This window comes from Plectropomus leopardus, chromosome 17, assembly GCF_008729295.1.
Source record: "Plectropomus leopardus isolate mb chromosome 17, YSFRI_Pleo_2.0, whole genome shotgun sequence".
In the NCBI taxonomy this organism is placed as follows: Eukaryota; Metazoa; Chordata; class Actinopteri; order Perciformes; family Serranidae; genus Plectropomus; species Plectropomus leopardus.
The window spans coordinates 19,743,324-19,769,059 of NC_056479.1; the positions used below are offsets into that span (position 1 = coordinate 19,743,324).

Genomic DNA, 25,736 nt, shown 5'->3' on the forward strand with positions numbered 1-25,736 from the left:
AGCTGTTTTTTGGACTTGTCATATTTTGACATTTTTGCCATACTATAGCCTTGCTTCTTTGGTCAATTTTTCGACATGCTATTTTGGGTTTCTGGCCAGTTTTGTGGATGTTTTTTTCAATACTGTATATAGTATAATATGACTCTACGTGCTATTCTAAGTGTTTTCAGCTGTTTTTTGGACTTGTCATATTTTGACATTTTTGCCATACTATAGCCTTGCTTCTTTGGTCAATTTTTCGACATGCTATTTTTTGGGTTTCTGGCCAGTTTTGTGGATGTTTTTTTCATACTGTATAGTATAAATATGACTCTACGTGCTATTCTAAGTGGTTTTCAGCTGTTTTTTGGACATGTCATATTTTGACATTTTTGCCATACTATAGCCTTGCTTCTTTGGTCAATTTTTCGACATGCTATTTTTTGGGTTTCTGGCCAGTTTGTGGATTTTTTCAATACTGTATAGTATATAATATGACTCTACGTGCTATTCTAAGTGGTTTTCAGCTGTTTTTTTTGGACTTGTCATATTTTGACATTTTTGCCATACTATAGCCTTGCTTCTTTGGTCAATTTTTCGACATCTGCTTTTTTTTGGGTTTCTGGCCAGTTTGTGGATGTTTTTTCAATACTGTATAGTATAATATGACTCTACGTGCTATTCTAAGTGGTTTTCAGCTGTTTTTTGGACTTGTCATATTTTGACATTTTTGCCATACTATAGCCTTGCTTCTTTGGTCAATTTTTCGACATGCTTTTTTTTGGGTTTCTGGCCAGTTTTTGGATGTTTTTTCAATACTGTATAGTATAATATGACTCTACGTGCTATTCTAAGTGGTTTTCAGCTGTTTTTTGGACATGTCATATTTTGACATTTTTGCCATACTATAGCCTTGCTTCTTTGGTCAATTTTTCGACATGCTATTTTTTGGGTTTCTGGCCAGTTTGTGGATGTTTTTTCAATACTGTATAGTATAATATGACTCTACGTGCTATTCTAAGTGGTTTTCAGCTGTTTTTTGGACTTGTCATATTTTGACATTTTTGCCATACTATAGCCTTGCTTCTTTGGTCAATTTTTCGACATGCTATTTTTTGGGTTTCTGGCCAGTTTGTGGATGTTTTTTCAATACTGTATAGTATAATATGACTCTACGTGCTATTCTAAGTGGTTTTCAGCTGTTTTTTGGACTTGTCATATTTTGACATTTTTGCCATACTATAGCCTTGCTTCTTTGGTCAATTTTTCGACATGCTATTTTTTGGGTTTCTGGCCAGTTTGTGGATGTTTTTTTCAATACTGTATAGTATAATATGACTCTACGTGCTATTCTAAGTGGTTTTCAGCTGTTTTTTGGACATGTCATATTTTGACATTTTTGCCATACTATAGCCTTGCTTCTTTGGTCAATTTTTCGACATGCTATTTTTTGGGTTTCTGGCCAGTTTGTGGATGTTTTTTCAATACTGTATAGTATAATATGACTCTACGTGCTATTCTAAGTGGTTTTCAGCTGTTTTTTGGACTTGTCATATTTTGACATTTTTGCCATACTATAGCCTTGCTTCTTTGGTCAATTTTCGACATGCTATTTTTTTGGGTTTCTGGCCAGTTTGTGGATGTTTTTTCAATACTGTATAGTATAATATGACTCTACGTGCTATTCTAAGTGGTTTTCAGCTGTTTTTTGGACTTGTCATATTTTGACATTTTTGCCATACTATAGCCTTGCTTCTTTGGTCAATTTTTCGACATGCTATTTTTTGGGTTTCTGGCCAGTTTGTGGATGTTTTTTCAATACTGTATAGTATAATATGACTCTACGTGCTATTCTAAGTGGTTTTCAGCTGTTTTTTGGACTTGTCATATTTTGACATTTTTGCCATACTATAGCCTTGCTTCTTTGGTCAATTTTTCGACATGCTATTTTTTGGGTTTCTGGCCAGTTTGTGGATGTTTTTTCAATACTGTATAGTATAATATGACTCTACGTGCTATTCTAAGTGGTTTTCAGCTGTTTTTTGGACTTGTCATATTTTGACATTTTTGCCATACTATAGCCTTGCTTCTTTGGTCAATTTTTCGACATGCTATTTTTTGGGTTTCTGGCCTTTTTTGTGGATGTTTTTTCATACTGTATAGTATAATATGACTCTACGTGCTATTCTAAGTGGTTTTCAGCTGTTTTTTTGGACATGTCATATTTTGACATTTTTGCCATACTATAGCCTTGCTTCTTTGGTCAATTTTTTCGACATGCTATTTTTGGGTTTCTGGCCAGTTTTTGTGGATGTTTTTTTCAATACTGTATAGTATAATATGACTCTACGTGCTATTCTAAGTGGTTTTCAGCTGTTTTTTGGACTTGTCATATTTTGACATTTTTGCCATACTATAGCCTTGCTTCTTTGGTCAATTTTTCGACATGCTATTTTTTGGGTTTCTGGCCAGTTTTGTGGATGTTTTTTCAATACTGTATAGTATAATATGACTCTACGTGCTATTCTAAGTGGTTTTCAGCTGTTTTTTGGACATGTCATATTTTGACATTTTTGCCATACTATAGCCTGCTTGCTTCTTTGGTCAATTTTTCGACATGCTATTTTTTGGGTTTCTGGCCAGTTTTTGGATGTTTTTTTCAACTACTGTATAGTATAATATGACTCTACGTGCTATTCTAAGTGGTTTTTCAGCTGTTTTTTGGACTTGTCATATTTTGACATTTTTGCCATACTATAGCCTTGCTTCTTTGGTCAATTTTTCGACATGCTATTTTTTGGGTTTCTGCCAGTTTGTGGATGTTTTTTCAATACTGTATAGTATAATATGACTCTACGTGCTATTCTAAGTGGTTTTCAGCTGTTTTTTGGACTTGTCATATTTTGACATTTTTGCCATACTATAGCCTTGCTTCTTTGGTCAATTTTTCGACATGCTATTTTTTGGGTTTCTGGCCAGTTTGTGGATGTTTTTTCATACTGTATAGTATAATATGACTCTACTGCTGCTATTCTAAGTGGTTTTCAGCTGTTTTTTGGACTTGTCATATTTTGACATTTTTGCCATACTATAGCCTTGCTTCTTTGGTCAATTTTTCGACATGCTATTTTTTGGGTTTCTGGCCAGTTTGTGGATGTTTTTTCAATACTGTATAGTATAATATGACTCTACGTGCTATTCTAAGTGGTTTTCAGCTGTTTTTTGGACTTGTCATATTTTGACATTTTTGCCATACTATAGCCTTGCTTCTTTGGTCAATTTTTCGACATGCTATTTTTTGGGTTTCTGGCCAGTTTTGGATGTTTTTTCAATACTGTATAGTATAATATGACTCTACGTGCTATTCTAAGTGGTTTTCAGCTGTTTTTTGGACTTGTCATATTTTGACATTTTTGCCATAGTATAGCCTTGCTTCTTTGGTCAATTTTTCGACATGCTATTTTTTGGGTTTCTGGCCAGTTTGTGGATGTTTTTTCAATACTGTATAGTATAATATGACTCTACGTGCTATTCTAAGTGGTTTTCAGCTGTTTTTTGGACTTGTCATATTTTGACATTTTTTTGCCATACTATAGCCTTGCTTCTTTGGTCAATTTTTCGACATGCTATTTTTTGGGGGTTTCTGGCCAGTTTGTGGATGTTTTTTCAATACTGTATAGTATAATAATATGACTCTACGTGTGCTATCTTCTAAGTGGTTTTCAGCTGTTTTTTGGACATGTCATATTTTGACATTTTTGCCATACTATAGCCTTGCTTCTTTGGTCAATTTTTCGACATGCTATTTTTTGGGTTTCTGGCCAGTTTTTGTGGATGTTTTTTTTTCATACTGTATAGTATAATATGACTCTACGTGCTATTCTAAGTGGTTTTCAGCTGTTTTTTGGACTTGTCATATTTTGACATTTTTGCCATACTATAGCCTTGCTTCTTTGGTCAATTTTTCGACATGCTATTTTTTGGGTTTCTGGCCAGTTTGTGGATGTTTTTTTTTCAATACTGTATAGTATAATATGACTCTACGTGCTATTCTAAGTGGTTTTCAGCTGTTTTTTGGATGTCATATTTTGACATTTTTGCCATACTATAGCCTTGCTTCTTTGGTCAATTTTTCGACATGCTATTTTTTGGGTTTCTGGCCAGTTTTGTGGATGTTTTTTTTCAATACTGTATAGTATAATATGACTCTACGTGCTATTCTAAGTGGTTTTCAGCTGTTTTTTGGACATGTCATATTTTGACATTTTTGCCATACTATAGCCTTGCTTCTTTGGTCAATTTTTCGACATGCTATTTTTTGGGTTTCTGGCCAGTTTGTGGATGTTTTTTTCAATACTGTATAGTATAATATGACTCTACGTGCTATTCTAAGTGGTTTTCAGCTGTTTTTTGGACTTGTCATATTTTGACATTTTTGCCATACTATAGCCTTGCTTCTTTGGTCAATTTTTCGACATGCTATTTTTTGGGTTTCTGGCCAGTTTGTGGATGTTTTTTCAATACTGTATAGTATAATATGACTCTACGTGCTATTCTAAGTGGTTTTCAGCTGTTTTTTTTGGACTTGTCATATTTTGACATTTTTGCCATACTATAGCCTTGCTTCTTTGGTCAATTTTTCGACATGCTATTTTTTTGGGTTTCTGGCCAGTTTGTGGATGTTTTTTTCAATACTGTATAGTATAATATGACTCTACGTGCTATTCTAAGTGGTTTTCAGCTGTTTTTTGGACTTGTCATATTTTGACATTTTGCCATACTATAGCCTTGCTTCTTTGGTCAATTTTTCGACATGCTATTTTTTGGGTTTCTGGCCAGTTTGTGGATGTTTTTTCAATACTGTATAGTATAATATGACTCTACGTGCTATTCTAAGTGGGTTTTCAGCTGTTTTTTGGACTTGTCATATTTTGACATTTTTGCCATACTATAGCCTTGCTTCTTTGGTCAATTTTTCGACATGCTATTTTTTTGGGTTTCTGGCCAGTTTGTGGATGTTTTTTTCACTACTGTATAGTATAATATGACTCTACGTGCTATTCTAAGTGGTTTTCAACTGTTTTTTGGACATGTCATATTTTGACATTTTTGCCATACTATAGCCTTGCTTCTTTGGTCAATTTTTCGACATGCTATTTTTTTGGGTTTCTGGCCAGTTTGTGGATGTTTTTTCAATACTGTATAGTATAATATGACTCTACGTGCTATTCTAAGTGGTTTTCAGCTGTTTTTTGGACTTGTCATATTTTGACATTTTTGCCATACTATAGCCTTGCTTCTTTGGTCAATTTTTTCGACATGCTATTTTTTGGGTTTCTGGCCAGTTTTTTGGATGTTTTTTTCAATACTGTATAGTATAATATGACTCTACGTGCTATTCTAAGTGGTTTTCAGCTGTTTTTTTGGACATGTCATATTTTGACATTTTTGCCATACTATAGCCTTGCTTCTTTGGTCAATTTTTCGACATGCTATTTTTTGGGTTTCTGGCCAGTTTTTTTGGATGTTTTTTCAATACTGTATAGTATAATATGACTCTACGTGCTATTCTAAGTGGTTTTCAGCTGTTTTTTGGACTTGTCATATTTTGACATTTTTGCCATACTATAGCCTTGCTTCTTTGGTCAATTTTTCGACATGCTATTTTTTGGGTTTCTGGCCAGTTTGTGGATGTTTTTTCAATACTGTATAGTATAATATGACTCTACGTGCTATTCTAAGTGGTTTTCAGCTGTTTTTTGGACTTGTCATATTTTGACATTTTTGCCATACTATAGCCTTGCTTCTTTGGTCAATTTTTCGACATGCTATTTTTTGGGTTTCTGGCCAGTTTGTGGATGTTTTTTTCAATACTGTATAGTATAATATGACTCTACGTGCTATTCTAAGTGGTTTTCAGCTGTTTTTTGGACTTGTCATATTTTGACATTTTTGCCATACTATAGCCTTGCTTCTTTGGTCAATTTTTCGACATGCTATTTTTTGGGTTTCTGGCCAGTTTGTGGATGTTTTTTTTTCAATACTGTATAGTATAATATGACTCTATGCTATTCTAAGTGGTTTTCAGCTGTTTTTTGGACTTGTCATATTTTGACATTTTTGCCATACTATAGCCTTGCTTCTTTGGTCAATTTTTCGACATGCTATTTTTTGGGTTTCTGGCCAGTTTGTGGATGTTTTTTCAATACTGTATAGTATAATATGACTCTACGTGCTATTCTAAGTGGTTTTCAGCAGTTTTTTGGACATGTCATATTTTGACATTTTTGCCATACTATAGCCTTGCTTCTTTGGTCAATTTTTCGACATGCTATTTTTTGGGTTTCTGGCCAGTTTGTGGATGTTTTTTTTCAATACTGTAGTATAGTAATAATATGACTCTACGTGCTATTCTAAGTGGTTTTCAGCTGTTTTTTGGACTTGTCATATTTTGACATTTTTGCCATACTATAGCCTTGCTTCTTTGGTCAATTTTTCGACATGCTATTTTTTGGGTTTCTGGCCAGTTTGTGGATGTTTTTTCAATACTGTATAGTAGTAATATGACTCTACGTGCTATTCTAAGTGGTTTTCAGCTGTTTTTTGGACATGTCATATTTTGACATTTTTGCCATACTATAGCCTTGCTTCTTTGGTCAATTTTTCGACATGCTATTTTTTGGGTTTCTGGCCAGTTTTTGGATGTTTTTTTCAATACTGTATAGTATAATATGACTCTACGTGCTATTCTAAGTGGTTTTCAGCTGTTTTTTTGGACTTGTCATATTTTGACATTTTTGCCATACTATAGCCTTGCTTCTTTGGTCAATTTTTCGACATGCTATTTTTTGGGTTTCTGGCCAGTTTGTGGATGTTTTTGGATGTTTTTTTCATACTGTATAGTATAATATGACTCTACGTGCTATTCTAAGTGGTTTTCAGCTGTTTTTTGGACTTGTCATATTTTGACATTTTTGCCATACTATAGCCTTGCTTCTTTGGTCAATTTTTCGACATGCTATTTTTTTGGGTTTCTGGCCAGTTTTTGGATGTTTTTTCAATACTGTATAGTATAATATGACTCTACGTGCTATTCTAAGTGGTTTTCAGCTGTTTTTTGGACATGTCATATTTTGACATTTTTGCCATACTATAGCCTTGCTTCTTTGGTCAATTTTTCGACATGCTATTTTTTGGGTTTCTGGCCAGTTTTTTGTGGATGTTTTTTCAATACTGTATAGTATAATATGACTCTACGTGCTATTCTAAGTGGTTTTCAGCTGCTTTTTTGGACTTGTCATATTTTGACATTTTTGCCATACTATAGCCTTGCTTCTTTGGTCAATTTTTCGACATGCTATTTTTTGGGTTTCTGGCCAGTTTGTGGATGTTTTTTCAATACTGTATAGTATAATATGACTCTACGTGCTATTCTAAGTGGTTTTCAGCTGTTTTTTGGACATGTCATATTTTGACATTTTTGCCATACTATAGCCTTGCTTCTTTGGTCAATTTTTCGACATGCTATTTTTTGGGTTTTCTGGCCAGTTTTTGGATGTTTTTTTTTTCATACTGTATAGTATAAATATGACTCTACGTGCTATTCTAAGTGGTTTTCAGCTGTTTTTTTTGGACTTGTCATATTTTGACATTTTTGCCATACTATAGCCTTGCTTCTTTGGTCAATTTTTCGACATGCTATTTTTTGGGTTTTGGCCAGTTTGTGGATGTTTTTTCAATACTGTATAGTATAATATGACTCTACGTGCTATTCTAAGTGGTTTTCAGCTTTTTTGGACTTGTCATATTTTGACATTTTTTTTGCCATACTATAGCCTTGCTTCTTTGGTCATTTTTCGACATGCTATATTTTTTTTGGGTTTCTGGCCAGTTTGTGGATGTTTTTTTCAATACTGTATAGTATAATATGACTCTACGTGCTATTCTAAGTGGTTTTCAGCTGTTTTTTGGACTTGTCATATTTTGACATTTTTGCCATACTATAGCCTTGCTTCTTTGGTCAATTTTTCGACATGCTATTTTTGGGTTTCTGGCCAGTTTGTGGATGTTTTTTCAATACTGTATAGTATAATATGACTCTACGTGCTATTCTAAGTGGTTTTCAGCTGTTTTTTGGACTTGTCATATTTTGACATTTTTGCCATACTATAGCCTTGCTTCTTTGGTCAATTTTTCGACATGCTATTTTTTGGGTTTCTGGCCAGTTTTTTTGGATTTTTTTTTTCACTACTGTATAGTATAATATGACTCTACGTGCTATTCTAAGTGGTTTTCAGCTGTTTTTTGGACATGTCATATTTTGACATTTTTGCCATACTATAGCCTTGCTTCTTTGGTCAATTTTTCGACATGCTATTTTTTGGGTTTCTGGCCAGTTTGTGGATGTTTTTTCAATACTGTATAGTATAATATGACTCTACGTGCTATCTATTCTAAGTGGTTTTCAGCTGTTTTTTGGACTTGTCATATTTTGACATTTTTGCCATACTATAGCCTTGCTTCTTTGGTCAATTTTCGACATGCTATTTTTTGGGTTTCTGGCCAGTTTTTGTGGATGTTTTTTCAATACTGTATAGTATAATATGACTCTACGTGCTATTCTAAGTGGTTTTCAGCTGTTTTTTGGACATGTCATATTTTGACATTTTTGCCATACTATAGCCTTGCTTCTTTGGTCAATTTTTCGACATGCTATTTTTTGGGTTTCTGGCCAGTTTTGTGGATGTTTTTTTCAATACTGTATAGTATAATATGACTCTACGTGCTATTCTAAGTGGTTTTCAGCTGTTTTTTGGACATGTCATATTTTGACATTTTTGCCATACTATAGCCTTGCTTCTTTGGTCAATTTTTCGACATGCTATTTTTTGGGTTTCTGGCCAGTTTTTGGATGGATGTTTTTTTCACTACTGTATAGTATAATATGACTCTACGTGCTATTCTAAGTGGTTTTCAGCTGTTTTTTGGACTTGTCATATTTTGACATTTTTGCCATACTATAGCCTTGCTTCTTTGTCAATTTTTCGACATGCTATTTTTTGGGTTTCTGGCCAGTTTGTGGATGTTTTTTCAATACTGTATAGTATAATATGACTCTACGTGCTATTCTAAGTGGTTTTCAGCTGTTTTTTGGACTTGTCATATTTTGACATTTTTGCCATACTATAGCCTTGCTTCTTTGGTCAATTTTTCGACATGCTATTTTTTTGGGTTTCTGGCCAGTTTTTGGATGTTTTTTCAATACTGTATAGTATAATATGACTTTACGTGCTATTCTAAGTGGTTTTCAGCTGTTTTTTGGACTTGTCATATTTTGACATTTTTGCCATACTATAGCCTTGCTTCTTTGGTCAATTTTTCGACATGCTATTTTTTTGGGTTTCTGGCCAGTTTTTTGGATGTGTTTTTTTCAATACTGTATAGTATAATATGACTCTACGTGCTATTCTAAGTGGTTTTCAGCTGTTTTTTGGACTTGTCATATTTTGACATTTTTGCCATACTATAGCCTTGCTTCTCTTTGGTCAATTTTTTCGACATGCTATTTTTTGGGTTTCTGGCCACTGGCCAGTTTTTGGATGTTTTTTCACTACTGTATAGTATAATATGACTCTACGTGCTATTCTAAGTGGTTTTCAGCTGTTTTTTGGACATGTCATATTTTGACATTTTTGCCATACTATAGCCTTGCTTCTTTGGTCAATTTTTCGACATGCTATTTTTTGGGTTTCTGGCCAGTTTGTGGATGTTTTTTCAATACTGTATAGTATATAATGACTCTACGTGCTATTCTAAGTGGTTTTCAGCTGTTTTTTGGACTTGTCATATTTTGACATTTTTGCCATACTATAGCCTTGCTTCTTCTTTGGTCAATTTTTCGACATGCTATTTTTTTTTGGGTTTCTGGCCCAGTTTTGTGGATGTTTTTTCAATACTGTATAGTATAATATGACTCTACGTGCTATTCTAAGTGGTTTTCAGCTGTTTTTTGGACATGTCATATTTTGACATTTTTGCCATACTATAGCCTTGCTTCTTTGGTCAATTTTTCGACATGCTATTTTTTGGGTTTCTGGCCAGTTTTTGTGGATGTTTTTTCACTACTGTATAGTATAATATGACTCTACGTGCTATTCTAAGTGGTGGTTTTTCAGCTGTTTTTTGGACTTGTCATATTTTGACATTTTTGCCATACTATAGCCTTGCTTCTTTGGTCAATTTTTTTCGACATGCTATTTTTTGGGTTTCTGGCCAGTTTATGGATGTTTTTTCATACTGTATAGTATAATATGACTCTACGTGCTATTCTAAGTGGTTTTCAGCTGTTTTTTGGACTTGTCATATTTTGACATTTTTGCCATACTATAGCCTTGCTTCTTTGGTCAATTTTTCGACATGCTATTTTTTTGGGTTTCTGGCCAGTTTTTTGGATGTTTTTTTTCAATACTGTATAGTATAATATGACTCTACGTGCTATTCTAAGTGGTTTTCAGCTGTTTTTTGGACATGTCATATTTTGACATTTTTGCCATACTATAGCCTTGCTTCTTTGGTCAATTTTTCGACATGCTATTTTTTTGGGTTTCTGGACAGTTTTTTGGATGTTTTTTCAATACTGTATAGTATAATATGACTCTACGTGCTATTCTAAGTGGTTTTCAGCTGTTTTTTGGACATGTCATATTTTGACATTTTTGCCATACTATAGCCTTGCTTCTTTGGTCAATTTTTCGACATGCTATTTTTTGGGTTTCTGGCCAGTTTTTTGGATGTTTTTTTTTTCAATACTGTATAGTATAATATGACTCTACGTGCTATTCTAAGTGGTTTTCAGCTGTTTTTTGGACTTGTCATATTTTGACATTTTTGCCATACTATAGCCTTGCTTCTTTGGTCAATTTTTCGACATGCTATTTTTTTGGGTTTCTGGCCAGTTTTTGGATGTTTTTTCACTACTGTATAGTATAATATGACTCTACGTGCTATTCTAAGTGGTTTTCAGCTGTTTTTTGGACTTGTCATATTTTGACATTTTTGCCATACTATAGCCTTGCTTCTTTGGTCATTTTTTCGACATGCTATTTTTTGGGTTTCTGGCCAGTTTTTGGATGATGTTTTTTCACTACTGTATAGTATAATATGACTCTAACTCTACGTGCTATTCTAAGTGGTTTTCAGCTGTTTTTTGGACTTGTCATATTTTGACATTTTTGCCATACTATAGCCTTGCTTTTTGGTCAATTTTTCGACATGCTATTTTTTGGGTTTCTGGCCGTTTTTGTGGATGTTTTTTCAATACTGTATAGTATAATATGACTCTACGTGCTATTCTAAGTGGTTTTCAGCTGTTTTTTGGACATGTCATATTTTGACATTTTTGCCATACTATAGCCTTGCTTCTTTGGTCAATTTTTCGACATGCTATTTTTTTGGGTTTCTGGCCAGTTTTTTTGTGGATGTTTTTTCAATACTGTATAGTATAATATGACTCTACGTGCTATTCTAAGTGGTTTTCAGCTGTTTTTTGGACTTGTCATATTTTGACATTTTTGCCATACTATAGCCTTGCTTCTTTGGTCAATTTTTCGACATGCTATTTTTTGGGTTTCTGGCCAGTTTTGGATGTTTTTTTCAATACTGTATAGTATAATATGACTCTACGTGCTATTCTAAGTGGTTTTCAGCTGTTTTTTGGACTTGTCATATTTTGACATTTTTGCCATACTATAGCCTTGCTTCTTTGGTCAATTTTTCGACATGCTATTTTTTGGGTTTCTGGCCAGTTTGTGGATGTTTTTTCAATACTGTATAGTATAAATATGACTCTACGTGCTATTCTAAGTGGTTTTCAGCTGTTTTTTGGACATGTCATATTTTGACATTTTTGCCATACTATAGCCTTGCTTCTTTGGTCAATTTTTCGACATGCTATTTTTTGGGTTTCTGGCCAGTTTTTTTGGATGTTTTTTTCAATACTGTATAGTATAAATATGACTCTACGTGCTATTCTAAGTGGTTTTCAGCTGTTTTTTGGACTTGTCATATTTTGACATTTTTGCCATACTATAGCCTTGCTTCTTTGGTCAATTTTTTCGACATGCTATTTTTTGGGTTTCTGGCCAGTTTTTTTGGATGTTTTTTCAATACTGTATAGTATAATATGACTCTACGTGCTATTCTAAGTGGTTTTCAGCTGTTTTTTGGACATGTCATATTTTGACATTTTTGCCATACTATAGCCTTGCTTCTTTGGTCAATTTTTCGACATGCTATTTTTTGGTTTCTGGCCAGTTTTTGGATGTTTTTTTCAATACTGTATAGTATAATATGACTCTACGTGCTATTCTAAGTGGTTTTCAGCTGTTTTTTTGGACTTGTCATATTTTGACATTTTTGCCATACTATAGCCTTGCTTCTTTGGTCAATTTTTTCGACATGCTATTTTTTGGGTTTCTGGCCAGTTTGTGGATGTTTTTTTCAATACTGTATAGTATAATATGACTCTACGTGCTATTCTAAGTGTTTCAGCTGTTTTTTGGACATGTCATATTTTGACATTTTTGCCATACTATAGCCTTGCTTCTTTGGTCAATTTTTCGACATGCTATTTTTTGGGTTTCTGACAGTTTTTTGGATGTTTTTTTTTCAATGCTGTATAGTATAATATGACTCTACGTGCTATTCTAAGTGGTTTTCAGCTGTTTTTTGGACATGTCATATTTTGACATTTTTGCCATACTATAGCCTTGCTTCTTTGGTCATTTTTTCGACATGCTATTTTTTGGGTTTCTGGCCAGTTTTGGATGTTTTTTCAATACTGTATAGTATAATATGACTCTACGTGCTATTCTAAGTGGTTTTCAGCTGTTTTTTGGACATGTCATATTTTGACATTTTTGCCATACTATAGCCTTGCTTCTTTGGTCATTTTTTCGACATGCTATTTTTTGGGTTTCTGGCCAGTTTTTTTTTGATGTTTTTTTTTCAATACTGTATAGTATAATATGACTCTACGTGCTATTCTAAGTGGTTTTCAGCTGTTTTTTGGACATGTCATATTTTGACATTTTTGCCATACTATAGCCTTGCTTCTTTGGTCAATTTTTCGACATGCTATTTTTTGGGTTTCTGGCCAGTTTGTGGATGTTTTTTCAATACTGTATAGTATAATATGACTCTACGTGCTATTCTAAGTGGTTTTCAGCTGTTTTTTGGACTTGTCATATTTTGACATTTTTGCCATACTATAGCCTTGCTTCTTTGGTCAATTTTTTCGACATGCTATTTTTTTGGGTTTCTGACAGTTTTTGGATGTTTTTTCACTACTGTATAGTATATATATGACTCTACGTGCTATTCTAAGTGGTTTTCAGCTTTTTTTTTGGACTTGTCATATTTTGACATTTTTGCCATACTATAGCCTTGCTTCTTTGGTCAATTTTTCGACATGCTATTTTTTGGGTTTCTGGCCAGTTTTGGATGTTTTTTTTCAATACTGTATAGTATAATATGACTCTATGTGCTATTCTAAGTGGTTTTCAGCTGTTTTTTGGACTTGTCATATTTTGACATTTTTGCCATACTATAGCCTTGCTTCTTCTTTGGTCAATTTTTCGACATGCTATTTTTTTGGGTTTCTGGCCAGTTTTTTGGATGTTTTTTCAATACTGTATAGTATAATATGACTCTACGTGCTATTCTAAGTGGTTTTCAGCTGTTTTTTGGACTTGTCATATTTTGACATTTTTGCCATACTATAGCCTTGCTTCTTTGGTCAATTTTTCGACATGCTATTTTTTGGGTTTCTGGCCAGTTTTTGGATGTTTTTTCAATACTGTATAGTATAATATGACTCTACGTGCTATTCTAAGTGGTTTTCAGCTGTTTTTTGGACATGTCATATTTTGACATTTTTGCCATACTATAGCCTTGCTTCTTTGGTCAATTTTTCGACATGCTATTTTTTGGGTTTCTGGCCAGTTTTGTGGATGTTTTTTTCAATACTGTATAGTATAATATGACTCTACGTGCTATTCTAAGTGGTTTTTCAGCTGTTTTTTGGACTTGTCATATTTTGACATTTTTGCCATACTATAGCCTTGCTTCTTTGGTCAATTTTTCGACATGCTATTTTTTTGGGTTTCTGGCCAGTTTTGTGGATGTTTTTTCAATACTGTATAGTATAATATGACTCTACGTGCTATTCTAAGTGGTTTTCAGCTGTTTTTTGGACTTGTCATATTTTGACATTTTTGCCATACTATAGCCTTGCTTCTTTGGTCAATTTTTCGACATGCTATTTTTTGGGTTTCTGGCCAGTTTTTGGATGTTTTTTCACTACTGTATAGTATAATATGACTCTACGTGCTATTCTAAGTGGTTTTCATGTCATATTTTGACATTTTTGCCATACTATAGCCTTGCTTCTTTGGTCAATTTTTCGACATGCTATTTTTTGGGTTTCTGGCCAGTTTATGGATGTTTTTTCACTACTGTATAGTATAATATGACTCTACGTGCTATTCTAAGTGGTTTTCAGCTGTTTTTTTGGACTTGTCATATTTTGACATTTTTGCCATACTATAGCCTTGCTTCTTTGGTCAATTTTTCGACATGCTAGTTTATGTGGTTTTGGCAGTTTTTGTAACATTTTATTCTATGTCATGTGTCAGCATGATCTTTTATTCTGTTTAAATTGTTTTCAGCTGTTTTTGGGACATGTCATATTTTGAAATTTTTGACCAAATCATACAATAACGTTTTCAGATTTTTTGACATGTTTTATCATGAAGTTTCTGGTCTGAACATTCCCTACTACAGTATATTTGTCCTTTGTTTTGTTTTTTATCTCCACATGATACATTATGATGTTTTTGGCTACTCCTTGGACTTACTTAAGCACACACACACAAAAAGAATTTTATTTCACACAAGTTTAAGGTTTACAAATATCAGTGTTAAAGTTCACAATTAATGTTTTCTAAAACATAAACCGTGAGATAAAGTAGAATTTTGCAAAAATACTGCACAGCAAAGCAAAAACAAATGAGAATGTAAGATGACATGTTGCAAAGGAGAAGTCGTCCACCACAAAAAGCATTATGGGGTGGTTTTTAAGGGAACGTGGAGACAGTGGCCAGCTTCCTCCAATTCCTAAATGAACCTGCTGTTGAAACTGGCCAGGAACCAGGAACACTGACAACATGTACGAGGAGCACTGCAACAAAACAACACACAAAGGCCCCAGGGGTTATAATGCAGTGCAATGATAGTTTGATCTAAATTTAATGGGAACCTGTACAATGCCATTGTCATCAAATATTTTGACAACTAAATATATGATACTTTTTAATCACTTCATCATGAAATTCTAGTATATGAAATTTTGGGACATGACATTTTAATACCATATTTTAACATTTTACCATTTTTAGGGTCGTTTTTTGACAGGATATGTTGCTATTTTTGCATTGTATACTATAGCATGACTCTATATGCTATACCTAGTGTTTTTCTGCTGGTTTTCTGGACATGTCTTGTTTTTCCGTTTTTCACCATACTATAGCCTTGCTTCTTTGGTCATTTTTTTGACATGCTATTTTTTGGGTTTCTGGCCAGTTTGTGGATGTTTTTTCAATGCTGTATAGTATAATATGACTCTGCGTTCTATTCTAAGTGGTTTTCAGCTGTTTTTTGGACTTGTCATATTTTGACATTTTTGCCATACTATAGCCTTGCTTTTTTTGTCATTTTTTCGACCTACTAATTTATGGGGTTTCTGGCTGTTTTGTGTTTTGCATGTGCATGTTTCTGGCAACATGCTATTTTTTGGGTTTCTGGACAGTTCTTTGTTTTAAATGTCATAGCATGTAGGGTCATGTTTTAGTAAACTTTTTTGAATAAAAACTCTTTTTTTTTTATTTTTTTTTTTACCTTTTTTTCATAAATAAAAGACTTTTTATACTCTGACATTCTTATCCAATCTTTTTTAAATACTATATGGTCTTTATTTGACAAATGATAAGAGTTTTTTTTGACAAACTACACTATGAATTTTTTTCCCCACAATTTAATGACATACTTCACTATGGTGTTTTTTTTTTAATTCGAATTTAACATTTTTTGTCATAACATACTATGATTTTTTTTTTTTGAAAATGTTTCTTTTTTCATGCCATCGTATACCATATTTTTCATACATTTATGATTATATTTTATGATATTCTATACTACGATATTTTGTTTTTCATTCATGTAGCATACTATGACATTATAATTAAATTTTGATGTTGTATGAGATATGTTTGATCATGGAATTAGAGATCATTCTTACCACTGTTGTTATTTTCATCATCTCTTTTCTGTTTGCTTCTCTCTTCTTCTAGAGGTGGACTTCAACGTGTCGGGCATGTTTGCCATGCCCACCCACCCCGCCACCCCAGATCCCGAACCTGGCCTGGATAGGAAACGCCCCGGCAGCCTGGTGGGGCAGGACGGGGACAGTCACACCCCCCGTAAAGACAGGTACCTGCCTCGCCCCAACCTCAGCCTCAGCCTGCCCCTCACCCTTCCGTCCCGTCCCAAGACACTGAGCAGGCAGGAGTCGCGGGGTCCGGTCGTGTCGGCCCTCTATGTAGTGGCCAACGAGTCCATCACAGTCACAGAAACACCCACTGAAGATCTGCCCAGTCCAGACTTCAAAGCTGTGCCGCAGTCCAATGTAGCTCCCATGAATCCAGATACTGATAAGTAAAAGAAGAGAATAATGTTATTTTGTGATTTTAGCAGAACATTTTTGCTTTTAGCACAAGCTAAGTCGGTTATGTTTTCCTCAAGATTGGTACAGAACATGATGAAAAAGCAGTTCTCTTTTAGACAAACACAAACCGCTTTGAACATGATTTCCATCTCATTGGGACAACATTTTGTCTAGAACTATAATTCTCGTGTGTTGCTCTTGTGTACTTTTGTGTTATCTCCTTTGTTTCCAAATTAAAGCTTAGGTCACACTGTAGGTTGCTGGTTTTATGTTTTGTGTGGGCTTCCTCTGTTGCATTTTGTTTTTGTATGGTGTGGCATCTGTCTCTTCTGTCCCTGCAGAGATGTTGCAGTTCGAAGTTGTTCTATTTAAAAGGTCACTGTCATGTGGTTTTATGTCCCTTTTGGGTTCCTCCTTCTGAACTGGTTTCATTGAACTCAGGAAGTGGCGTCTCTTTCTGTCTCCTGCACCATTTCTCTCTGTCTGTCTCTGCTCTTGCTGTTTTTCAGTCTCTCTCGGTCTCTTGCTCTTTCACTCTGTCCGATGGCGTGTGGTCTGTCCTCCTGAACTCTCTCCCCTCTCCCCCCTTCCCTAGCACTGTTAACAAACAGCCGGAGCCCACTCCACGTAGAGCCAGCGCTGTAAATAGAAAGCAGCCGCAGCTAACCTCACCCACCTTCCAACCCCCACTGCCCCCTCTGGAAGCCGGGGGTCCTGCCCATCCTGAGCCCCAGCCGCAGCTCTCGTCCCCGGCTACAGAGGCTGAGCAGCCTGGTGGTGGTGGTGTTGGTGGTGGTCTGGGTGGTGGGGTCCAGGTAGCCACAGTGCAACCTCAGGTTGTAACCCAGCTCAGCGCAGAGGAGAGCAGGTAAGGAGGAGCGAGCTGAGGTCGCAACAATACTCCACCGCCTGCTCGCAGCCAATCAGTCAATCCGGAGCTCACCCGCCCTTTGTGTTTGTTGTGTGTTTGATTCATCTTTAAGTTTTCATTTCCCATGTCAGAAGTCCTAAAATAGAGAAACAAAAGAAAAACAAAGTTTATAATGTCCACATCTTTTAAATTTGTTTTCATTTTAACAAATTATGAATGTAATGCAACAGAAATCATGCAATGCTTTGATTACAGATAACTCTTAACCTCCCTCCTGCTTGTTGTGATGATTGACTAGTTCAAATTTTAAAGATCTACTCCCCCTCCTTGTTGCCTGCCTGTTAGTGTTTCTGAGTGTTCGACTTATTCGTGGCGATGTCTGATTTTGCATGTAACACAGTACTGAACTCCTGAACAAACTGATTTTGCATCCTTGCCTCCACACTTGTCTTTACACTGTTTTGTGAGTTATTCCTGATGTGATAACCTTCATCTAATGTAATAAGCTTTTGAATGGGAAAACATGCAGTTTGTTTTATATAAATTACATGCATGCATTCTTACAGCATTTCTTGTTAAAATTTGCGAAAAGTACTGATGACATGTTGATGGATTAACATTTCTATTATTTTTGTATTTCTACAGCCCGGCCCGTGAGGTTACATCTACCCCCCCTCCCCAGAGGAATGGTTCAGTCCATCTTTCTGTAGGAACCCCTCACTCTCAGGGTGGATCCAGGGGGCCTAGTCCTCATATGGTTCGCAGAGGTGAGGAAAAATACAATTTTATTCTGATTATTTAAAGGCGCAGACACCAAACCCACAAAGATGTAGTGGCAACAAAGCCAACTGATGCGTCCCCTCACATTTGCCAAAAAGTGGCACAGAAACACAACGCAACGACTACAACTGACAGCCAACCAGCAGATACGTTCTGTGCCTGCTTGAAAGGAAATAACTCGCTGTACTAAGGGAAAGTTAACCACTTAGCACATTAATAACACAATCCAATGTTGACAGAAAAAAAACATATTTACAGTGTGTCTGTAAACATCAATTCAAATACTTAGGAGACGTTTCTACAGAAGAGCTCAATGGCTAAAAAAAAAAATAATTTTACTAAATATACAGGGTCCCCACACATTTCCAAAGACAGAATTTCCAAACTTTTCAATGACTTTTCAAGGACCCATAATTAAGACTCTTTTTTTCTTGTCCCACTAGTCCAGCATTAGATTCAACATATCATCTGTTCAGTCTTATCCCAACATATCAGATTCAAACTGTTTCAGACTCTTTTTTAACATAATTTCAGCCAGCCAGCATAAATGAAGGGAGAGACGAACCCAAAATGACAAAACGTAGTTGAACAAACATCACACTTTTTTGCATGTCATCAAAACTTTTCCAAAACTTTCATAGATTTTGACTAATTCTATGAATTTTCCAGGTTTTTCATTATTGTGGGAACGCTGAATATAACAAGCTTGTTTCAATCTAATTTTAAGCCTTTTGTCTACTTTCCTTACTTAAATTCTGCACCATCTCTGATGACAGTTGAACATGCTGAAACAACTGAAAAGGAGCACGCGAGGGCCAACGGTGCATGACACAATGCAGCAACAAGGGCAACAGACGCTCACAAATGGTCAACATTGATTGATGGCGAACAGTCAGTTTGGTGTGTCATGGCCTTAACCCTTTAAACCTGAGCAAATTGGTTAATTTTCTTTCAGAAACATAAGAAAACAAGCAACATAACAAGACCAAAGTTACAAGAAAATTCCCTGAAAATATTTCCTGAAAAATAAACAAAAATGGCCTTTAAACATGCATTTATTTTATATGTTTTCTTTTTTCTTTTTCTGTAACATGATTTTAATTATAAAATGATAAATAAAGTCATAATTTGGGGAAAATGTTCTCTTTTTTTTGGAAGATTTTCTTATAATCCTCATCCTTGTGGGATGTAGTTTTCTTGTTACATTTTTACATTACAATATATTTACATAACATTTTACATATTGACACTTTATTGCAATTTGTAGGATGTTACTCATAACCCATGTTATTAAAAAGGAATCAAGCCAATTTGCTCAGGTTTCAAAGGGTCAAATAGCTTGTGAAAGGCATTTGAACACAGCAAAAGAAAACTGATGTCGATCCATAATCTTAATATTATTCAATAATTATGTTTTTCTCTGAAGGCACCAAGAAGCAGGCCCCAGCCCCGCCCAAACAGTTCAGCCCCTTTGCCTCTCAGCCCAGCAACACCCAGACACCCGGATCCCTTCATCACCCACCCATCACGCCCAGGCGCCACCCTGGCAAAGACAGCCCAATCCACGCCCCGAGCCATCCGCCTCCACAGCCTCCTCAAGCTCAACCAAGCCAGGGGGAGTCGGAGCCTTCTCCCCCCAGCACTCCTACCCCTCCTGACACTCCGCCTCATGATGGATCGCAGTCCAACCCGCTGTCTTCCTACCACTCTGGATCCCTCCCTCGCCCCTCCAGGCCGGCGCCTAGGCCACGGCCCCGACCCAGCATGCCGCCACCCCCACAACCTGCAGCGAATGACAACGGTAATGGCCTCTTTGGCTCAGCCTCCAAGATCATAACAGGTGAGCTTCAAAAATTCTGTTTTTCAGTGTCTTTCTACTGAACCACAAAAAGCAGTGTGCAGTGTCGTGATTTAAATAACACCAGTAATTCGTGAAAAAGAAAACTGTGATTAAGAATAATATTTCAAATAAATAAAGCCACACCAGGCTGCACAAATCAAGGATAATAACATTTCAATTTAGCAAAAATCTATAATAAAAAACAGTAAAGATTGTGCAAGAGAAATGAGAAACCCTAAAAGTCTTATTTATAATAATTTGGATATGTTTACATATACGTTAACATAATTACAGTGAAAGAAGCATATGTCCATATATGTGCATTTTATGCCTAATGTGTACTCTTTGACAGGGATTTTTGAATGGAAACTTTAGTAGTAGGTGTTATATTAATTTATTATTTATTATATAAGCGCTTTACTCTGTATGCAGTGAGCAACTGTTTTATCTTTTCAGTTAAATAATTTTATATATATTTCTACTATGCATAGTGCAGAGAACACCATCAGAAGGAACACATCTTTATTGATCCTTAACATTATGATTTCTTCTTCTGTTTAAGCGTTTCAGTGACTGAAATCACTTGCTGATAGTCTGCTCATACTGTTTTCAGTATTGCGTGATTTCAGCTTCCTCTCAGGGCGTTGCTGTATTTAGCTTTCTGGCTTTTGGGTGTCACTGTGTCATAGAGCCTCACACACTAAATGTAACTGTGGTGATCTGACGCATGACAGATAATGTGTGAATATTACAGATGTCTGAGCTGCTGGTCTGCCTGTAAGATGAGCTTTGCAAGGCAGGTAATGGTAAGGATCTGATTGGCTGATGTGTTAGTCCTGCTTTTGTGTCCACTGCATGTCTGTGTTGCCGTGCACATACTGTATACATATGTTTATGTATATTGGTATGCACTTGCCCTGCTGTTTAACCCTGCTGTCTAACAAAACTAACATGCATGTGATTCCTGCATCATCCCCGATGCTGGTGGCCTGCTAAAAGTTTTTGTGATAACTAATATACTATACAGACTTTAAACTGACTGTGTGCTGTTACTCTGTATGTGCGTCTTCTTTTTAACAATAAACACACCAAGGATACTCTCTAATAACTGCCTCCACATTTAAAGATGTTATTTAAAGAAGTATTTCACCGCTAGAGTTATGGTCTTTTCATAACTGTTTTTGCATTAGACAGACACAAATACTTCTGAAATAGAGTATTTATTAGTCTAGTGCAGAGCGGTGCATTCTGGTAGTTGTATTTTTTCTACCTCTAAAGCTACAGCAAATACCATGTCCCTCTTTCTCTAACTGGTGGGTGATCTAATGTGAGTCAACCACTCAAAGATAATCGTTCAATTCTGTGAAAGCCAGATAATGCACACCATGAGTTTTGACCCTCGACTGAGATATTACACATGGTGTAGTACTTCCAGTGCCCACTAGATGGCACTGGAGGGCACATAAATTCAATGTACATCATTTGTAGACCAAACCATGAAAATTTCATGCAAATTAATTAATATTAAAACAAAAAAAAAAAAAAACTATTTGGAATGTTGAGTTTGAGCCTTATACAGGTTTACAGACCGCTTCCCAGAGAAGAGTGTCAACTTCAAGTGAAAACACATTTCACATATCAGAAGGTTTAGCTCAGTTGGTTAAGGTGCTTGCCTGAAGGTCATGGAATCATGGGATCATGACCCATCCATGACAACATATTTTACAAGCAGCTGTCCACACCACAGAGGGAAAAACAACGCCAAAAATAATCTAATTGTCAGTTGGATTATCTCTAAGAGTATTTCAGGTTTTTATTTTGTTCTATTTTACTTAATCTCTATTTCAAAGACTAATGTCCAAACAAGAGTGTGAAACAGAACATTCAAAATGACTTGAATGGCAGGAGGTTTAGCTCAGTGGGTTAAGTAGCCACTTGCAGTCCTAAAGGTCTGAGGTTCGAGCCTTGCTTGGGACAGATGGCTTTTAATGGCTGTTGTCCATATGTGTCCAAAGATTAAGGGAATGTCCTAAAAAGCATGAGTAACTGACATGTGGCTCAAGGGATAACATGGCCACTTGGAATCTTCCAGGCTGGAAGTTTGAACCTCACAAGCAAAGTGGTAATGCAACAGTACATAACCCATGGCTGAAATTTTACGGGATAATGCCAGAGTTGACGAAAACTTTACACATACAAGACAAGCAGATAGTTGATTATCAACCTGACTCATGTATGGATTTCTTTTTTGTGTTTGTGAAATAACTACGTTTTTGGCAAGGAAAATTCAGTATCAGGAGTGACGTCTGTCGAAACTTGACTGATATATGAGTCCGATATTCCCTGATTTTGACAGACACATCTGCCGATACTGGTTTTACCCAGTTTGGGACCACTTTACCTGATTTTTTTGATGATATAATCGATAAATGATATAAATGATATATCACTCAACATTACGTGCCTTATGTTCTGCAATATGAAAATCAGTGTCTAAACTGAATGAATATATAGCCTAATGCATTTGCATGGCATACATAAAATAAAATGTCGGCTCTGCTGATGTAAGGGTCATATGGTGTTGAAGCAGAAAGTTCAGTATCAGCAGTGACGTCTGTCGAAACTCGACAGATATATCAGTCAGACCGATATTTCTTGATTTTTGACAGACGCATCTGCCGATACTGGTTTTACCTAGTTTGGGGCAACTTCACCTGGTTTTTCAGCCACAATGATATATCACTCAACATTACATGCCTTAATATGTTCTGCGATATGAAAATCAGTGTCTAAACTGTATGAACGTACAGCCTAATGCTATTGTATGGAATAAATAAAATAAAATATTGGCTGATATATCTGTCGGCTCTGCTGATGTAAGGGTCATATGGGTATTGGCAGTGACTCTTCTGCTTTGCTTTTCACCTCATATACTCTCATCCTCTACGTTCATCTTCTACCTTCACCCTTCCTGTCTCTCAACTTAACTTGTTGTAACTTGATTAATGTTCCTATCTTTCAACCCAACTTCCTGTTTCTCATCTCAACTTCCTGTCTCTTGACTGTCCTTCCTGTCTCACAACCCATCTGCCTGTAACTTGACTGACTTTCTGTCTCTTAACCTAACTTCTTGTCTTTTGACTGTCCTTTCTGTCTCTCAACCCAACTTCATGTTTTTGACATTCCTTTTAGCTCTATGCTTTGTCTTCAAAATTTTCTTGTGTAAGGTGAGGCTTGAACTAGCAACCTTCTGCTCACTAACCATGTGAGTTCCCCACTTAGCCATACTTCCTGATACTTTTGAAGGTTTTGACGATCCCTTTAGCTCTGCACTTTGGACAGTCTTCAAAAGTTACTTGTCATGGATAAGATTTGAACCACCAACCTCAGGCACACTAACTACCTGAATTACCTGCTGAGCCAAACCTCCTGATACATGACATATTTTCGACGTTCCCTTTAGCTCTGTGCTTTGGACAGTCAACAAAAGTCATAAGACTTGAACCAGGAACCTTAGGCACACTAACTACCTGATTTACCCTCTGAGCCAAACCTCCTGATACAGGGCCTGTTTTCGACGTTCCCTTTAGCTCTGTGCTTTGGACAGCCATCAAAAGTCACCTGCCCAGTATAAGACTTGAACCAGGAACCTTAAGCACACTAACTGCCCAATTTACCCACTGAGCTAAACCCCTGATGCTATTTGACAGAGGGATCGATCCTTGGTGTCTTACTAATGGTTCAAAGGTGGTGTGTGCACTCCCCAGTTTGAAACCATATGTGTGTTTAGCTGTTCTAAGTTTGGTTTATTGCTTGAGCTCAAACTAATTTACATGTTGATCCCTTCCTTAACTGTCCTGTACAGACGGAGGCCTGTCATTTAAGGGGCTTGGACGAGCCCTTATCCCTGAGGTGATTGCAGACCAACAAGGGGAGAGCTCTGCTGGTCAAGAGCCCGCCATCAACCCAGCCCCGCCCCCAGACCCTAATGTTCAGACAGATTTCACCGCTCTCTGAAGAAAAAGAGACCTTGCTTTCATCGAAATCCTCATTTATTCTGGAGGTCTACGTAACAGATTTGAATGTTAAGAATCAAATATCAGACAGGTAACTCAAGCGCATCGGTTTACTCCAGCTCTTTTCGCACCACTCATATGATGCTCAGACTGCTTTCTGGAAAAAAAATGGCTGCCTTATCTTCATTTTGCCGAGACTTGAACCAGAAACCTCAAAACTCCAGTCCAGCTATTAGACTTAATATCAAACTCCCTTTGTTCTATATACTGCTGGGTATGTTAGAAATGGACTGCAGAGCCTTGCTAGTCTCGAGGCTAATGGGACTTAAATATAAATATATATATATAGCCTGAACACAGCAGCTGAAGTCAAAGGGTGCTAAGCTTTTAACTTGCCTCCTTCTTTTTTTTAAAATCTTGCTATTGATACTAAAGGTTCAATGCTGAATGTTTTTGGAGACAGAAATCTGTGAATCTGGTTTTAGTGCCACATAGACTTGACAACTAGTATTTTTTTTATTCAGCAGAGCTGTGTGGGGATATTTGAGTGTTAACCAGCCACTGATGATCTATTTATCATTTTCCAGTTTCTCAGTTTCAGCTGGCATAATGCATTGTTTAATTTGGAAGTGCTTTTTAATAATTGTCAAACACTTCACTATACAAACAACTGTAAAGGACCAAAGATATGGGCCAAAGGAAATTTAACAAAAATTTAGAGCTGCTCTGCTTCTGTTGTGGTTGTTGATGACCAAATATTTTGTGCAATATACGATGCAGTTGTCTTCCAGTGGTGTCCTCTCCACAGCACATAATTTTTCTGATAGTTTTTCTTCTAGTAAACCAGTGGGGTGGAATTTTTTTTCTAAATTTTGATTTCAACTGAACTGATTTACCAAAGCTCTTAAATGGCTTTAAAACTCAGAGATTAGCTTTTATCATTAAAAGGGATTTTTCTAACAGACTGATTGTGATAAATGTATTTTCAGTACATAGCTTTTAACTGATCACTCCCATTCAAGCTCAGAGCTATGACCAAATGCAGCCAAATTCTTATTTTTTGTATAATTTTACTGGGGCTGATAATCTTTATCTTGTTGGGTTTTTTTCAGCTCTTTAATATGTTTTTTTTTAAATTACTTCTCAGCATTTTTATGTTGGCTTTTCTGCACATTATGCATCATACAATGCATCATTACTCTTGACAATTAAAGGTTTTTCAACAATTTTACAACATTGTCAGCTTCTTTTCATCAGTTATTTGTCAATTTGTAATTATTCATATCAAAGGGAGATGCAAAGCGTGAAAAGACTTCACTTATATCACTTATTATGGCCAGTTTGGGAATGTTATTCTGCTGTTATTAATTTACAAAAACACATTGTAAATGAAGCTTTTATCAAACATTTGACAAAAGAACATTATTCCCTTAAAACCTAATTTCAGGCATCAGTGTAGTAAAATCATGC

At 35.9% G+C, this 25,736-nt stretch overlaps 1 protein-coding gene across 4 annotated transcripts in view; it reads left to right on the plus strand.

Annotated features, from left to right (window-relative positions):
* The window catches only part of arhgap17b (Rho GTPase activating protein 17b), a 52,113-nt gene extending 26,616 nt beyond the window's left edge, over positions 1 to 25,497 (plus strand). The window contains exons 16-21 of one of the 4 annotated variants that reach the window (XM_042504248.1): positions 16,386 to 16,524; positions 17,355 to 17,627; positions 18,276 to 18,397; positions 19,837 to 20,250; positions 21,005 to 21,056; positions 24,116 to 24,202. In XM_042504248.1, coding sequence (XP_042360182.1) covers positions 16,386 to 16,524; positions 17,355 to 17,627; positions 18,276 to 18,397; positions 19,837 to 20,250; positions 21,005 to 21,012 — 956 coding nt within the window. In that variant the 3' untranslated portion in view covers positions 21,013 to 21,056; positions 24,116 to 24,202. Of the gene's footprint in view, positions 1 to 16,385; positions 16,525 to 17,354; positions 17,628 to 18,275; positions 18,398 to 19,836; positions 20,251 to 21,004; positions 21,057 to 24,115 lie in introns of all 4 variants that reach the window. The other 3 variants (XM_042504249.1, XM_042504247.1, XM_042504250.1) reach the window with 3 other exon arrangements.
* Positions 25,498 to 25,736: the final 239 nt, after the last annotated feature.